At 51.2% G+C, this 16700-nt stretch overlaps 5 protein-coding genes across 5 annotated transcripts; 3 read left to right on the forward strand and 2 right to left on the reverse strand.

The window, feature by feature from the left end:
* Window positions 1-725: 725 nt before the first annotated feature.
* Window positions 726-3456, forward strand: anxc4 (annexin ANXC4; the record flags this gene model as incomplete). The annotated part of the gene is made up of 2 exons (XM_043302149.1): window positions 726-3077; window positions 3145-3456. The coding sequence occupies 2 exons, from the start codon at window positions 726-728 to the stop codon at window positions 3454-3456; spliced, it is 2664 nt and encodes an 887-aa protein (XP_043158084.1).
* A 2274-nt stretch (window positions 3457-5730) lies between these two features.
* On the forward strand, window positions 5731-8231 carry gta1 (glutaminase GtaA; the record flags this gene model as incomplete). Its single annotated transcript, XM_043302150.1, has 8 exons — window positions 5731-5924; window positions 5975-6267; window positions 6326-6768; window positions 6834-7417; window positions 7471-7673; window positions 7730-7873; window positions 7967-8102; window positions 8153-8231. 8 exons carry the CDS (start codon window positions 5731-5733, stop codon window positions 8229-8231), a joined length of 2076 nt encoding a protein of 691 aa, XP_043158085.1.
* Window positions 8232-8695: 464 nt separating this feature from the next.
* Window positions 8696-10494, reverse strand: cps1 (Gly-Xaa carboxypeptidase; the record flags this gene model as incomplete). The annotated part of the gene is made up of 3 exons (XM_043302151.1): window positions 8696-8754; window positions 8806-10100; window positions 10157-10494. The coding sequence occupies 3 exons, from the start codon at window positions 10492-10494 to the stop codon at window positions 8696-8698; spliced, it is 1692 nt and encodes a 563-aa protein (XP_043158086.1).
* A 1636-nt stretch (window positions 10495-12130) lies between these two features.
* On the forward strand, window positions 12131-12906 carry Asppvi_006247 (WSC domain-containing protein; the record flags this gene model as incomplete). Its single annotated transcript, XM_043302152.1, has 2 exons — window positions 12131-12419; window positions 12491-12906. 2 exons carry the CDS (start codon window positions 12131-12133, stop codon window positions 12904-12906), a joined length of 705 nt encoding a protein of 234 aa, XP_043158087.1.
* Window positions 12907-13380: 474 nt separating this feature from the next.
* Asppvi_006248 (telomere repeat binding factor family protein) lies at window positions 13381-16564 on the reverse strand (the record flags this gene model as incomplete). The annotated part of the gene is made up of 4 exons (XM_043302153.1): window positions 13381-13480; window positions 13585-14721; window positions 14774-16049; window positions 16333-16564. 4 exons carry the CDS (start codon window positions 16562-16564, stop codon window positions 13381-13383), a joined length of 2745 nt encoding a protein of 914 aa, XP_043158088.1.
* Between the last annotated feature and the right edge of the window lie 136 nt (window positions 16565-16700).

Consider the following 16700-nt stretch of genomic DNA (forward strand, 5'->3'; position numbering starts at 1 on the left):
TTGACTCAGTCCAACTGTGGGCCATTTTCTGGCACTGTCATTGGCGTGCACTACGGGTTGAAGGATTTGGAGATGACTTTCATTCGTTGCAGCTGGAGGGGCATCCTCTGTTTTCTGCGGCATACTGCACACACCCTGGCGCCTTCATCAGAAGACAGTGAAGTACAGCTGAGCTTCAGCAAAGAGTGCGGCTCAAACTTGCAGGCAGCGCAAGATGAGCTCGTAGAGATCTTTTCTTAGGCATGATTGAGGTACTGGAAATGGGAAAGAAATTTTGATGTTCTTCTCTTTTCTTGGCCTTCCAACACAGAGCATGCTTATCGAATTGTAACCAGCCCCGCGAATTCCAGCGCGGGACGAGACACATTGAGCTCTTGTGAGTGATACCTAATCCTCCCATTCTTAGCTTCTTCAGCTGGACTTCGGCGCGACCGCCGATGATCACGGTAGAACTCAGCCTCGGGCCAGTAACAAAGGAAAGCGGTTCGCTCGAGTCGCTTATGAGCTCTGAGTTTCTGACCGATCTTTCTTCTGTTTTCTCTTTCTCACATCTCTAATCTGCTTACTCTTCTTTCGCTGCTTTGTGGATCTTCACTCTTTCGACCCTTTTTGCCTATATTTCTACCTCATTGCTTCATTATTCCCTGTTCTGTTGCTATTCTATACCTTTTGAGCTTCTGGTTGTCCTGCGGTTATATTTGGGTTCTCGCATCTCCCTCGAAACCATGTCACTACAGGTCAATGACCCACGGTCGCGTGGCCGTTCCAAGTCTCCGAGCGGGCGAATCCGCGATCGTTCCAAATCTCGCGACAGCCGACTACCCTMTACCGCTCCCGACGCTGCGAGGTCATCGGAGAGAAAGTATCTCGTTACCGATGCGAGGGACGACCATCTACGGTCAAGATCCCGCGGCCCCCGCGACAGCAACACTTCAATCGCTAGTCATCGAAGCCATTCTCGATACGATGTCTCAGACTCGGCGTCAGAACGGGATGATCGCAAGGACCAATATCTGCGCAGCGAGCGACGCCGCGACCACTACTACCAATCGGACGCGGGGGAAAGCAAGTCTGCAAAGCGCGATGACAGAAGCGGCTATGCGCGCTCGCCGAACCTTCGACCAGTGAGGTACGACAGTCTCTCAGATGACTCTTACTCGGACACGGACGATGAGGCGCTGGCCTATGGCGATGCCCCTAGCGATCTGGAGCGTGATTTCTACGGATATAGAAAGCCAGCGCGTGCGCCCTCGCCTCATGTAGATGGTCCAGTTATGTCTGGGGCGCTCAATGGCGCTCCCCCTGTCAAGCAGGATTCGTCTCGTCCCCGTCATGCTTCAGATGAGGACATTCCCGGCCATCATCCCAGCTATGCAAGACCCGGACAGTTCCAGTATACCATGCCCTCACAGTATGGCCAATTCCAGCCTAGCTATCCTTCAACGTCATCTGCGCCGCAGTCGAATTGGGCCCCCATTCCAGAGTGCGAACGGCCGGGGTTCGTGCCGCCGTCGTCACAGGCCGAGACGCAATCGATCCCAGGAGCATTTCCGCAACCTGTGTCGACCTACCCTGAGATGACTGGTGCGCCTACTGCTCCCGTCTTTCCAATGCCCCAATATGCGAATATAGGGCAGCAGAATCCATACGCGCCTCCCAACGGTCGCCCGCTTTCCGTCTCCAATGCTTACACTCCGGCCGTCAGCTCTCCGACTCATCAGCGCGCTTTATCAGGCGATGCAAATACGCATCCAGCGTACGCTAATCCTGCACCTTATCAATACGCGCATATCGATCCAAATGTGAAATATGGCTCCAAGAATGGTGCAGTGCCGTACAAGTATTCTACGACACCCCAGTTCTCCAAGCCGAGTGCAGCGCCAACAGCTGAACCCCAACCTACTAGAGCCAAATACTCCGCAGTCCCACAATTTCAGAAGCCAGCCGCGACCACTCGTCAGGAGAATGAACAGCGATTTGTCGAGATAACGCCCGGGAATCGGACAACTGGCCGCTCTGCCAGTCATTCTGTCTCCTCTGCGAACAACCTTTCAGTCGCGGGGGCCGCTGACCCAGATTTTCGACCTGCAAGCCCCATGCTAGAGCCTTATAAGGGTACATATCAATCCATATCTCCTATGCCGTCCCCGATTGTGATTCCGTCCAAGTTCGACGACGACATCTCTGACTTCGAACCACTTGACGGAAGCTCAGACGCGGACGGGAGGAGGAAACACTCGCGAAAGAAGTCCAAGGATGAAAGGGATCGCAAAGAGCTGAAGCCCGAACGCGCTAAACGTGACAGCAGCCGGGTTCGTCATGGCCGACATGAATCTCAAGACCAGGCAGTGGTATTGATCTCACCCGGCAATGCCCGGAAGAAGGTCACATTTTATGACCCCGTTCCGGACGCAGTGACCATGCAGGAGGCTTTGTCGCACACCATCAATATTGATACCAAGGCTCTCATCCGTGTGCTCCCTCACCTATCCAGCGAGGAAATGCTAGACTTGCGCAAGGAATACAAGAGTCACGTGAAGCTACAGGGCAAAGGCATCAATATGGCCAAACATATCCGGCTGAAGCTGGGCAACAGTGCGTTTGGAAAAGTATGCTACGCAACCGCGCTGGGCCGCTGGGAGTCGGAAGCGTACTGGGCCAATTGCTACTATCAGTCTAGCACCTCGCGGCGAGAACTCCTCATCGAGTCTCTGATGGGGCGTAGCAACAGCGACATCCGTGAGATCAAGGAATGTTTCCGTGACTCAAGGTACTTGGACAGCCTGGAAAAGTGCATGAAGGCGGAACTCAAGGCGGACAAGTTTCGAGTTGCGGTGCTGCTTGCCCTCGAGGAAACACGGCAGAGCGAGCGTGAGCCCATCGATCCCGATCTGGTCCAGCGCGACGTTCGGGACTTGTACGGGGCGCTGATGTCACGGCACGGGGGCGAAACCGCAATGATCTACATTATTGTACGACGGAGCGACGCACACTTGCGGGAGGTGCTCCGCGCTTATGAGAAGATCTACAACCAGAACTTTGCCCGTGCGATGATTGCCAAGTCGCAGAATCTTGTGGTACGTATCTCCACTTTTAATTTTCCGAGTATTTCTCGTGATCTTCTTCTAACTGGATTGATGACAGGGTGAAACACTTGCGCATATTCTCAATGGGGCTATCAACCGACCTATGCGCGATGCTCTGCTGTTGCACCAAGCTCTCAGGGAGACTCGTTCGGGCAAGGAGCGGTCCGAACTTCTAATCTCCCGGTTGGTGCGCTTGCATTGGGAGCCACGGCACCTGGAACAGGTTAAGAACGAGTATCGTCGGCGTTATGGGGAGCGGCTTGAGGAGGCGATTGCCGAGGAGATTTTGCCGTCGCCCGGAGGAAGCGAATGGGGCGAGTTCTGTATTGAGTTGGCGCGCAGCTCGAAGACTCTTACCGGGCGGGGATGATGTTTCTATCATGCTTAACGATTTCGGGTTATGAGTTACGTGTCATGAGTTGCTTGGTTTTACGACAAGCGAATGGTGTTATATCCTCCTGACGGTGTTTTGATTATGGATCAAACAAAATGAACAGAGGAATCTCTTCCCCAGGGGTTGACGCATGCTTGACAGGGGCACACTAAGTACTGTGAACATCCTGAAAGCGAAGACTAACTAGGCCTAGAGGCTTAGTCAAACTAAGCGTTAAGCCTTAAAGTTAACTAGGAGGTCGGTTCCCAAATCCCATAGAGGGATTACCGCAGGCGAATTTTCGTCTTTCAAAAGGACAAGTGCTTGAAAGATTATTATCTAATATGCACAGATTAAGTCTGCAAGTTAAATAAGCACTCATTCCACTGATTCTTGATAGGTAGAGTCTCGCTCTCGTCCCAATAGCATAGCGCAGGCTCCATGATGAATGCAAGCGAGGTCTCTTGCGATGTGTGGTCAATCAGAAGAGAGAGATACCAGTAGTCCTGCACAGAGATTCCGACAGTAAGGCGATGTAAGTATTGAACTGAATTCTCAAGCCAGGAATCTGCGTGTTTGTGTTTTGACCAGGGTGGGTTTAGTGGTTGAGTTTTGAGATACATAAGGTGGTATTGACCGATAGTCTCCTTGGACAATGCAAGGGGTATTGGGGGCGAACAGAATCAGTCAGTACCTGCGTAGGACTGCTCCACGCTGCTGTGGAACCTCTCTTAGATCCAGACATCTACGTATTTATCATCTGCTCAGCTCTGAGGGTCCTTTTTCTCCGCAGTTACGGTACTTGACCGAGTAGTCGGCACTCGGCTAATTCCAGGTGAACAAAATGCGGGCAGTAGTCTTGTGAAAGTGGCAGAGGTTGAGGGCATCTGATCACTTCCGAGCAAGGGATCAATTAAAGTAGACTAAGAAAACTAGCAATGTAACGGTACTTAGGACTTGCGGTCTGGCGATCTTGCGGGACTACCCCACACTCCATATCAACTTTCTTGGGGGCTGACGGTTGGCTTGTGCCTTGTCCAAGATTTTTTTAACCTTGAGTGATGAGCCTCTTTTCCCGTGTTGAGTGGAGGCCATGGGAACCTGCAGCAGGAGAAATTACGGTCACGGCGAAACTGTGTCCATCAATCTGACCTGGCTCCCTATCACCGATGTTCCTGGCCTCTCACATGATGGTATCACAAATCTCGGTCACATTGGCAATTTGCTAGTTCGGAGATGATAACTCCTCTGCAAATGGCTTTAGATGGCGCAATCTATGCTTCGACGACTTCGAGTCGTCTGGTTTATCCGAGGAGAATGGCGGTGGTGGTGGATCTGAAGCGGTGTTGCATGTCACTTTCCCATTTGGGATTGTTGTGCAATTTCCCGTCTTGTCTTGTTGTCTTCGTCTCCAACATACTCTGCCGTCTTCCTCTTTCTCCTCATTTGTCTCCTCTTTTCTTGTATTTGCATTCTCTCACTAGTCACCATTAGCTCTTATATGACCAACTCCGACCAATGTCACTCTCTTGATTTGAACTATCCCTATCTCCATCCTGTGTTGACTGACACTGCCTGTCGTTACTCCTCCCATCCAAGTTGGTAAGCATCTTCTGACTTACGTTGGGCCATTTGGGCTCAATTGGACTCATACTTAGTACCGTTAGGCTTGCTACCCTATGCTCAGGTGGATCTCCTGAACAAGCACTAGGCTTAGTGCATGCACCTTTGGCTTCATCAGATTGCTATCAGCCTATAGACGGCCAATACTTCAGCAATCACACTGGCCGAGAACAGAGAGGGGAAACAGCGAGAGAGAAGTGAGAAGATTAATTATCTGCACATTGCATGGTAAACAGTCCGATCATCCCCCACATACTTGCCCCTCCCCCTGCCCTTGTTCCTTCATGCCCTTCCCTTGGCCCTATGCGTAGGAGGTCCATGTGTCTCTCCATGCGGACAATGACAGGTCAGACGACTTTTGGGAAGTTTTCTATCATGCGGTTTCCATTCCTCAGTTGCTTCTAGACCGTGGCTCGACTGACTGATCTCTAGTCACTTCTGAGTTTCTCCGTGTCAGGGTTGTTCCTTACGTCTGGTATGTCGATCTTGCCCAGCTATAAAACCGCCCCTAGAATTCCAGTAAACATTCTCAATTGGCAGTTTTGGCTTATCGGGGCAAAATCACTGATCTGTTGTTTAGCTTCCAGATCAGACTCTTCATAAAATCTTCCATGTGTCCTGTTTGATTGTCCGGTAAACATTATCACTATGCACCTGTTTCCTCTGGGCGTGTTAATCGCCTTCCTGGCTTCTCTAGCAGGAGCGGTGTCAACTTTTTCTCCTGCGCGACCTCCTGCACTGCCCTTGGCAGTAAAGTCTCCTTACTTGAGTACATGGCTTTCTGCAGGAAGTGATGGAGGTAACGGTGGCTATTTGGCCGGCGAATGGCCGACTTTTTGGGAGTAAGTATCGCTACTAAACATGTACGCAACTTTCTGACAAGAAACTACAGGGGCCAGATCAATGGCTGGGCTGGGCTAATCCGTGTCGATGGTGCTGTCTACACATGGATGGGTTTGCCTGGAACGACAACTGCCAACCAGACTGCATATGAGTACACCTCGACAAAGAGCATCTTCACATTCCATGTGGGAGATGCTGTGGAGATGAAAGTCACTTTTTTGTCTCCCATAACGCCGAATGATCTACGAAGGCAGTCATTGACATTCTCCTATGTTCACGTCGCGGTTTCGTCAATTGACGGCGACTCTCATAACGTACAGATCTACTCTGACATTTCTGCCGGTGAGTCTGAATTCAAAACCTGGATCTGCAAGTTTCCCTTGTCCTGATGAACGCTTAGAATGGGTGTCTGGAGACCGCACTGCTGTTGCGGAGTGGGATTATGGTGTCACACGCCACGGGGTTGCTTATCATAAGCTCTACCGTCAGACCCAACTGCTTTTCTCGGAAGTCAGAGATCAAGCGGAATGGGGTAACTGGTACTGGGCAACTGAGGATAGCGAGAAAGTGACGCACCAGTCGGGGGCTGATGTTGCTGTTCGGGGTGCATTCGCCGCTAATGGAACCTTGGGTGATTCGAAAGACTCAAACTATCGTGCAATCTCCACAAATTGGCCGGTTTTCGGGTTTGCAATTGACCTGGGATCGGTTACATCGTCCACAGTCGATACACACTTCACTATTGGGCTTGCCCAAACTGAAGCGATCCAATACAGCAGCCCCGATGGCCTTCGGGCAGAGCCCTCCTTGTGGACAAGCTATTTTAACGACGACTTGGCTGCTGTGAGTTCTCTTGCCATCTGATATATTCCTCTGCTGCTAATTGTCTAACCTTTGCTATGTTCTAGCTCGAGTTCTTCCATTACGACTATTCAACTGCGAACGAGCTCTCTTCGGCATTGGACGAGAAGATTGCGCGGGACTCCATAGCAGCAGCTGGTCAAGACTATTTGACTATCACCTCTCTCAGTGCTCGTCAAGCCTTTGCTGCAACCCAGTTGTGCGGCACGCCGCAAAATCCATATCTCTTTATGAAGGAGATATCTTCCGACGGCAATGTGAACACTGTGGACGTCATTTTCCCAGCTCATCCAGTATTCCTGTACACCAATCCAGAGCTGCTCGAGTTTATTCTGAAGCCCCTGCTTGAAATCCAGGAATCCCGGCAATACCCTAACGCTTATGCGATGCATGACGCTGGAAGCCATTATCCCAACGCTACTGGCCACCCTGAAGGCAATGATGAACCAATGCCGCTCGAAGAATGTGGAAATATGATAATCATGGCTCTGGCGTACGCACTCAAGGCATCCAACACGGATTATCTGAACGAACACTACGCATTGTTGGAGCAATGGACATCATACCTGGTCGACGAAGCTATCTACCCGGCGAATCAGATATCAACGGACGACTTTGCTGGCGCTTTGGCGTAAGTACTGACCCAGGATTGAACCATTGACGTGCTCTAAAATTCTTCTATAGCAACCAAACCAACCTGGCTCTGAAGGGGATTATTGGTATTGAGGCTATGGCGACCATTAGCAAACTCACCGACCACGTGGATGCAGCTACCAATCGTTCTGCTATAGCCCACGACTATATCGATAGGTGGCAAGTACTGGGTATTGCTCATGAGGCGGATCCTCCGCATACCACATTGTCTTACGGCTCAAATGATTCTCACGGTCAGTTTTAGTTTCTCTTCTTCCTTTCAGCGGTATTCGTAGCTGATCGATAACAGGTCTCCTGTACAACCTTTTCACCGACCGTGAGCTGGGCTTGAACCTGGTGCCCCAATCTGTTTATGATATGCAGAGCGAGTTCTACCCAACAGTGAAGGGGAAGTATGGTGTGCCGCTGGACACCCGACACCAGTACACTAAAGGTGAATTTCTGTCCTTTTGTATACCTTTGTTTACGCCTTCAGTGGGATTCTGCATGTAAGAGAATATTCAATGATCTGACATGAGCCTCGTAGGTGATTGGGAAATGTTCACAGCAGCGGTTGCCTCGACAAGTACGAGGGACATGTTCATTGAGTTGCTTGCGAATTGGATCAATCAAACGCCTACCAACCGCGCTCTTACTGACCTCTACGATACTGTTAGCGGAGAGTAAGTCTTCCTTGTTGATGTACTGATTGCGAGCGCTGCTGACATCTCAGTTACCCCGGAATCACCTTCATTGCGCGACCCGTGATGGGCGGTGCTTTCGCCTTACTACTTCTGGAGCAGGGTCTTTGATGAGCATCGATACCCCTAGATCGTCCTTGACATTTTGCTGGTCAGTTCGGCTGAGACACAAGCTAATTATTCTTCTGTATGAATTTTTTAATATGACTTGGATATGTCTATTATTATACCGCCTTTAGACCAAGTATATGTCGCCGAAGGCCGCTGCTTGACATTCAGCACAGCCAGGTTCAAGGCGCACGTACATAGTCTTTTATGCATGACCGTCACAAGATCACAAATGCTACCTGATTCGCTATTAATTCCTAGGAGCCACTTACAAATAAGAAGTAGATTCCGCCTTGGTGAGCAATAACTGGCATCGAGGAAATGACGAATGCCTCATTTTATCTGCAAAGGATGCATTCTATCCTCCTGTCGTCTTGTCGTCCAATCCAATTGACTGACCAAATTGAATAGAACCACGATTTATACATCGAATGGCATGGCTGCAAGACGCATCGGCGAGGGATGATTCAGAGATCGTGGGACGCTCCAACCGAGTCATTCCAAGCGTCAAAAGAACGGATCAGGTCTATAGAGGTCAGTACGGATAAGCACCCTGTCGCTAGGGAGATCTACATACTGTAATATAGAACCATTGCCTCGAGATGCACATCAATAGCTACTCGCTCGTCGACCGTATGGATGTTCAGGCTACCGCCCCTGCGAGAAGGACTCCAGCGGTAGATGTTCCGCGACAGGGCCCAGTAGAATCTGGTATCGGTGTTTCCCGTCATGATGTCGCCGCTGACCACCACCGTCTTGCCCTTCAAGCTGGGGACGGACTCGAAGGAGGTGCGCGCGACACCCGCGAACCGAGCCCAGACGGCGTCGGTGTCGATGTTGGTAGGGCTCACGGGAGCAGGGACAAGAGGCGTGGTGAGAGTCGACAAGGTGAGATGGTTATTGGCGGCTGGTTTATCGGCGGTGGCGGCTGTTTCCGGAAAGGCAGTCCACGACAGATTGTGCTTGTCGGCGATGGGGGCGATGATGTCGATGGCGCGCTGCTTGATGAGTTCTGGGGTTTGATGGAGGGCGATGCGGTAGTTGACAAGCGCGGAGATCTTCTCGGGCAGAGCGTTGGATTTGATGCCGCCGTTGAAGATGTCGGCGGCCTGCGAGGTTTGCAGGATGTATCTGAAGGCGTCGCCGCGGGAGGATGCGAGTTTCTCGGCTAGCGCAACGTGGTCAGACGACTGAAGGCCGGAGGCGAGCCAGGGCTCGACGTGGTTGGGGGAGTAGCGAGCCTGGCATTCGAGCATCCGGCGGGACGGGTGGTCGTCGGTAAGGACAGGGACGAATAGGTCCTGTCGCTCGAGCTCGTAGATGATTTCAGCCATGATGCCGATCCCCGTGTGAGGAGGTGGGATGGAGCTGTGGCCGCCGGCGACGTCGAGAGAGAGCACAATATCTATACTGCCTTTCTCTCCTACGCCAGGGAGCGCGTAAACAACATCATCGCCCAGAGTCTCGAGCCCCATGCCCCCCTCGTCCAGGATGAACTCGAAGCTGTCTGGGCCGTACTTTTCTTCTAGGGCAGGGGCGAGCGAGCCAGCACCGAGGAAGCCATGAGATTCCTCGTCAAACCCGAAGGCGAGAACAATGGTGCGTGTCGGCTGCCAGTTCTGCTGAAGCAGATCTTCGATAACGGAAAGGAGGCCAATCAAGACGTTCTTGCAGTCGCTAGCTCCTCGGCCCCAGAGCCATTCGCCATCGAAGTGGCCAGCAAAGGGTGGGTACGTCCAGTCGGAAGGATCATTGATCGGTACAACGTCTTGGTGAGCCATGAATAGGATCGGTTTAAGTGAGTCATCGGTGCCATTGAGGGTGTAGAGCAGGCCGAGTCTGTTGATATGATCCACGTCGGCATACGAATGACTGAACATATCATTTTAGCAGCCCTCCTTCTAATTAATCAGGAGAGGAATGCATACATCAGAGGAAATAGCGATTCCAAGAGCGCTTGGAAGTCAACAAAGGGAGCGAATCCCTCGTCAAACGGGTCCTTCATGTAGTCATTCACCGTGGTGGGAATCTGGACGGCTCTTGAGAGACGGTCAACCTGCTGCAGCCGAATGGCCTCATCCTGGACATATCGAAGCGCAGAAAGCAGACCATCTTCAGGCACTTCGACCTTGGGTGCCAGAGGGCAGATGTTGTTGGTGCCAGACCAGGACTTGAGGATCTGCTGCGGAGAAGGAACGCTGAGTGACATAGCCGAGGGTATTCCAAACCCTACGACGGCCGGGACGACGTGAGCAAACCACCGCATTTTCTTCGATTTTCTGGGACCAGATCTGTGTGTAAATCGCAGAGTTGCACTGGAAAGGAGAAAGCCAGAACAGCGTTGTTCAAGAGATTTATCCTATCTCTGGCTGCAAGCCCGTACTCCGCAGCTCTTATCAGTGCGATCTCCTTCTCCGCACGCACTTCCGTCATTTTGCATCTTCACCAGTATGAGACGTCTATTTCGCAGGCCACGATAGATAATGGCGGGTCAGTCCGCTCGCCAAAGGATCGCTTTGCCCGATCGGGAAGGTCATAATTGGTTGGTCTGTGATGATGAATCTCTAGCGAAAATGATCTGATTGAGCGATGAACGGAGATATTTAGGATGTCAACTGTCCGGGAGAGTTTAACTTACCAGCATGGTTAGAAATTATCAGACTCAACCTCATTTCATGATCACCATGGCACTATGGATTGATGATTGCGAACTACTGCCAGGTCCAGGCAGGAGACAGCGATTCCTCCTCGTTAGTAATACTCGGCTGAAACTTGGAGCGAGAGCAGAAGCTACGCTTCGAAGGATTCAGCATAGACTGAGTCGATTGTATCCCTCCCAGAGGGTATAATCGACACATGGACCAATGATGGCTTGCGTATCGTTGGCCTAGGAGATCTTTGCTCCCGGAGCTTACAGGCAGGAGATTTTATTATTTGGCAAATATCGCTACGATGATTTTAATATCAAGAAGCATTGGATCGATAAGCACAAATAGTTGAGAAATGAGTAAGCGGAAGATGGATGGAAGAAAAACGAGCATAGTTGACTTCCTTGTTGGCCAGGGTCAGGTGCCGTCTCGTGACGATGCAGTTGTTCCATCTTTATTCTTGGGCATCTCGAGGCTCTGGCGAATTTTGGCAAAGAAAACGTCAAGAGCAAAATCAAAGCGAGTGATCTAACTATGACTTATCTCAGATCTTCCGTCACACTAAAATTCCACGAGCCTGATCAGGCTGATGAAAACCCCGAAGCTGTTGCAAGCTGTAACATCACCCGAAAGCAGCAAGCAACCTGGTGACTGTCAACAGACAATACTGGATTGCTCCGTGAGTAGACCAGTAGTCGTTTCAGAAAACAATAGTATGTCGATCCTTGACATCACGAAGGGGAAATAGAACCACAGACTAGTGAAATTCATTGATGCTAAAACCCGGACTGCGGCGGACAGGCTGAGCAGCCATAAGCGAGCGGGATAAAAAAGAAGTGGTGCCTCGGGAGCGCAAGGGATCGTCAAAAACTGCCTGCCACAGTGCCACTCCAAGGGTTTGGGAACTGTCGATCAAACCAATGAACTCTTTTGGGAACCTGGAGAAATAGTGGGATCCTCGGATCAGCATTCTGATGCGGTTTCAGTCTGCTGACAGCTTGCTTCGACAGTCATACATCTCATCTCCTCCATACCTGGAGAAAGTGAAACCTGACGCTGGCAGCCCCCATGTTAAATTTGAGATGGGTCCTATTTAAGAAAAAGGGCTCCCTGCTGTCCTCTACACATTTAAGACCATTAATTAACCCACTCGTTTGTTTTTCCCAGCTTTCATCTTCCATTTGATCGATTCATTTTTTGAATTACTGCCCGCCAACAGATAAAGCAGTCACTCTTTTCTAACCTTCGACCGAAATGTTTCCAAAGATTCTCAACCTCGCATTCCTCTCGCTTATGTCCCTCACACCCCATGTCCTCGCATCCAAGGATTCATCAGCATGCTACAACAGCCCCGGAGATCTGACCCTGGCCGGCTCCTCTCAGTTCATGTCCGGCGGCATGTGCAAGACCAAGTGCGAGAAGAGCGCCGTCCTTGCCGTCCAGGGAACCGACTGTTACTGCGGCAGCAGTCTCCCTCCGTCTTCCGCCAAGGTGTCGAACGACAAATGCGACACTCCGTGTCTAGGATATCCAACTGATTACTGTACGTGTATATAAGCACCGTTGCTTTGCGGACCAAGCAGCCAAGCAGAGAGCTAACTTGTGCGCGAACAGGTGGCGGCTCCAAAAGCTGGACAGTCATGTATGACTCCCGTCTCCTCGAGGAGGGCAAGGACGATTCCTCTTCGACCTCGCTGACAGTCAACCCGACACTTGTGGCTACCATCACCAAGGACAGCGCCAATCCCACTGCCACCATCCCAGCTGAGATCCTGACAGCACCCTCGGCCACCTTCACGCAGCACCCTGGCGTGGCGCATGGCGTGTCCTCCGGCACTGCGTCCTCGTCTGCAGCCGCTGCTGCATCAAAATCGGCAGGCGCTTCTTCTGCCTCTGCATCGGCCTCCAGCACACCGTCGGCTTCGCCCTCCGGTAGCGTTGGGTCCGCTGCGACCTTGAGTCGCTCGGTGGGGGCCGCTGGGTCGCTTATGGGGACGATTTTCATCCCGTTGGTTATGTCTTGGTTCTAAGTGATACCCGCTCTACGATGATCCGCCTCCACGAATGATCAAAAATCGTGTTGAATTGTTAATATGTGAGATGGTTTTGGAATATTACTGCTTACTGAGCGGATGCGACTACTGGATATACGTGATCTACTTGGGCCAAGGGCTAGTTTGGGGACGAATCTAAGACAGGATGCTGGTTGTGCTGGACCCTGCAAAGTCTTGTCATAATCGCTGGGTCGATTCGATGCTGGACGTCGTGCGCTAAATTTTACATGGTGGTGTTCTGGGAATCCATCATTCAATCTACAGTCATCAACGACGCATTGTGAATTGTAAAATAATACAGAGGTTTCTAACCAATAGCCAATAATTAGGATTCAAGGGTATCATAAAGCCAACATCACCCAGAAAGATAAACCAAAACGCTAACTCAAACAGGCGGACCACAAGGGATGGCGTACATGGACTATCGTTTCATGGATCTGCCGATCGTCGCTAAGGTTTTGGTACCTTGATGCCTCTCTTCTCCAGCATGGCGTAATCACTAGCTTTCATGGTTACTGATTCAAAGTTCTTGGGAAGCGGAAGTTCATCCCTGTATTGAGGGTTAGTGGAAATATCCGAAAGTCCTAAGGCAAGCCCGTCTGCGCGGAAAAGGCGAGGGCGAAAAGAAAATTCTAGTGGCAAACTGGGACATACCTAAGAAAAGCGATTTTGAGGTTCCGGGCCCGATCCTTGAGCTGTACTTGATCGCGTCCTTGAATTTGAACCTCGCCATCTTCCGCTGCCTGTGCGTCGTTCTGGCGCATGATCGTTGCCCATTTACAACCGTGCTCCCCAATTAATCGGATCAGCCGGGCATCTTCGGCTGGCGTCCAGCGCTGTCTGCCTTTGGACTGAGACGGTGTAAATGTTCTACCCGAACCAAAATCGCTCGTCTTGGCCCATTGTCTTGACGGTGACCGTTGAGTCTGGGGTGGAGTTTCAGGCCGGCGGACAACTTCCAATTGACCTTGCGCTTCCCTATTTTGGGTACTCGCTTGCAGACCCTGCTGTAACTGTGAGGCGGACTCGTCATGGTCCTCCTCCAACCTCTGGCGCTTTCTCCGTTGCAGCTCTGCCTTTTCTTGGCGCTTGCGAGTAGGGTCAAGCGCACGACCATAGTCCGAAAAGTCATCACTGCTCGCATCTTCGTCCTCAGATTCTTGACGTGCTCGCTTTCTCGAGGCTGGTGGGGGTTCACGTCTCCTGGCTGCACTTAGGAGGAGGTCTGCCTCCTGACTAATTGGAGAAACACGTTCGGCATTATCCTGACGGTCAATGAAGGCCTGGCGTCTGTCTAGCCGTGCTCGTTGGACTGACCGTGTAGGACTCTGGGTTTCTTCCACTGCTCGCAATATGTCCTGGCTTGATGGAACAAAGGACAATCTGCTCGGTGTACGAGGTCGATATCCATAATAAGGCTCCTGATGATGCTCACGGGTGATCCTATTGATGACCGGAGGGCTGTGCGATCTTTCGAGTCCAGCACCGACATGATCGCCAATGTTCAGCTGAGAATCATCGACACTGAGATAATGGTCCTCAGGTAACAAAGTTGGAGAACCTTCCGGAGAGGCAGCTATCTCGTCTGGCTCTCCCTGCGCCGTGCGCAACGATTGCGATGGTGCGGGCAGAGTCTGACGACGGAGACTTGAGGCAGACTGCGCGCTCCCGCCGTGCATGCCTGGGGCAACAACGTCTGACTGCCTCCGGGTTTCTGAAGCCTCGCGCGAAAAGCGACGGCGCTGCTGCCTCTGCATAAGACGCTGAATTGAAACGGGATTGAGGAAGGCCCTTGAAAGCGGTCAGCAAGAGAGCCAAGCTCAAAAGGTAATCGGATACCAACGGTTTTGAAGACTTCCGTCGCTCCCTACTTGCAGCAGTTGACACTGGGGCTTGTTGATCTTCTTTAGGAGCGCCCCGCATCCGCTCTTCAGCCCGAGATGAACGTAATCCTTGCTGTCCATCATCATCATCAGCAGCAGCTGGCACTGGTGCTCGTTTTTCAAGGGCGGGAGTGACACTAGGATGGGGGGTAGTGGTTGCACTCTCTATGCGGTCTTGGTCAGCGAAGTACTCCTTGTGCACTGTCTCCACACTTTGCTGCCCTTGCAGCCTTTGGGCGATTTCCTGAATGCGCTTTCGTAACCATTGAACAGCCCGCAGGACGAATTTTTGCCAGCGGTAAGCGCTTTTCAACTCTTTAATATCAAAGGAGTTATCTCCGGCTTCTGATATAAGGACAAGAATTTCATTATACCGGTCACAAACTGCATCTCTGTACTGCTCCGGGAAATCTCCAGAGCCTTGGAATCTACCGATGTTGAGACCAAGCAGTGGAGCGACACTGCTGTCGAAATCATCTTCATCAAAAGCATCAACATCGAAAAAATGTTGTCTTATAGCAGCGTCCGGAAGAAAATCGAGCTTATACTGATCCTCTTCCAGCTTCAGTATCAGAGATTGTGTGCGGAGTTCTAGAGCGAGATCGAAGGTGTCTTTGCGAAGGGTGCTCTCGCCAATAGCTCTCTCATACTGGCTCTCAGAAAGATCGTTCATGAATGGCAGCGGAAACAAGTCTTCCAGGTTTTTGATTGCTCGTTTCGCAGAGTCCGTGCCAGCATTTGCCAGAAGCACCTCAAGTGCAAGACGCGCACAATTAGCCTGGTGAAGAATGGGATCTGCACTCCAATGTTTTCCTAAATGGACGCTCTTCTTTTCCAGAGCCGATGTGAGTAGCTGACTGACATGCTTGACGTCAATGTACGTCTGAGGACCGAACCACTTTGCTTGAACTGCCAGGTTGGACACGGAGTGTCGGAGTCGTTTGCTTTGAGTGCTATTCGGATCCGCGAGCCTCCTAGCTGTGTTGACGATACTGACGGGATCCGCTGAGATGGGGACGAGATAATCTAAGACATTCTTGGCTGCTCGCTCAAGGTCTGGCAGTGTCTCCATCATCATATCCGGATCCAGATTGGTGTCCGCCTCTTCAGGCAGGAAGGTAGTACCGGAGATGTTCACTGTATCATCTAGCGACTCCGGAATCACTTGATTGGCATAGCGATGAACAGATTTGTGAGGCGAATGGGAAGGTGGCTCTTCCGCCACGACACCGAGGCCTGTTTTTCAAAGGGCGAATAAGAGTCATGACTCAGGATATAGTGGTAATGTGAAGAGGAGGGCAAGGACAGTGGAGGCATAGAGGCATTAACAAACAATGACATGTCCACGGAATCAGTCAAAAGAAGAAGACAAAAAAAAAAATCCAATTGAATGATCAAATAAGGTCAATTAAGCTCCGAGTTCGGCATAATTCAATACACAGGATAGAGGGGAGGAATGCCGTAGGAGACACAACTACTTTGATAATCCCTGTTTAAAGGCTAGGGAGCCACAACTTACTCATTCTGCCTTTGTTTTGCCCCCACCTCCTCCGGGCGCCATCCGCAGACGCACCCGCAGGACCAGCGTCATCAGAACGACCTGTAGGCTCGAGCTCGCGACTTCGACTTCGCGTCACTCGTCGCTGTGGGGGGTTCGGAACGGCATGCTTCACTGGCGCATTTTCTCCTACGCTCCCAGTGACCAGAGCGCCCTGGGTTGGTAATGCTGAGCGCGACCGTGAACGCGCCATATCCGATTCCAGGCGGTCAGTGGGGCGGAGGCTCCTCTAAGCCACTCGAGAGCTGCTATTGAGCGATATGAGGAATTAAATAGTCTCTTTTTGGATGGGCTTGATGAGAAATGCTGTCTGTTTGATGGAACTGCTG

This window comes from Aspergillus pseudoviridinutans, assembly GCF_018340605.1.
Source record: "Aspergillus pseudoviridinutans IFM 55266 DNA, scaffold_4, whole genome shotgun sequence".
Lineage (NCBI taxonomy): Eukaryota > Fungi > Ascomycota > Eurotiomycetes > Eurotiales > Aspergillaceae > Aspergillus > Aspergillus pseudoviridinutans.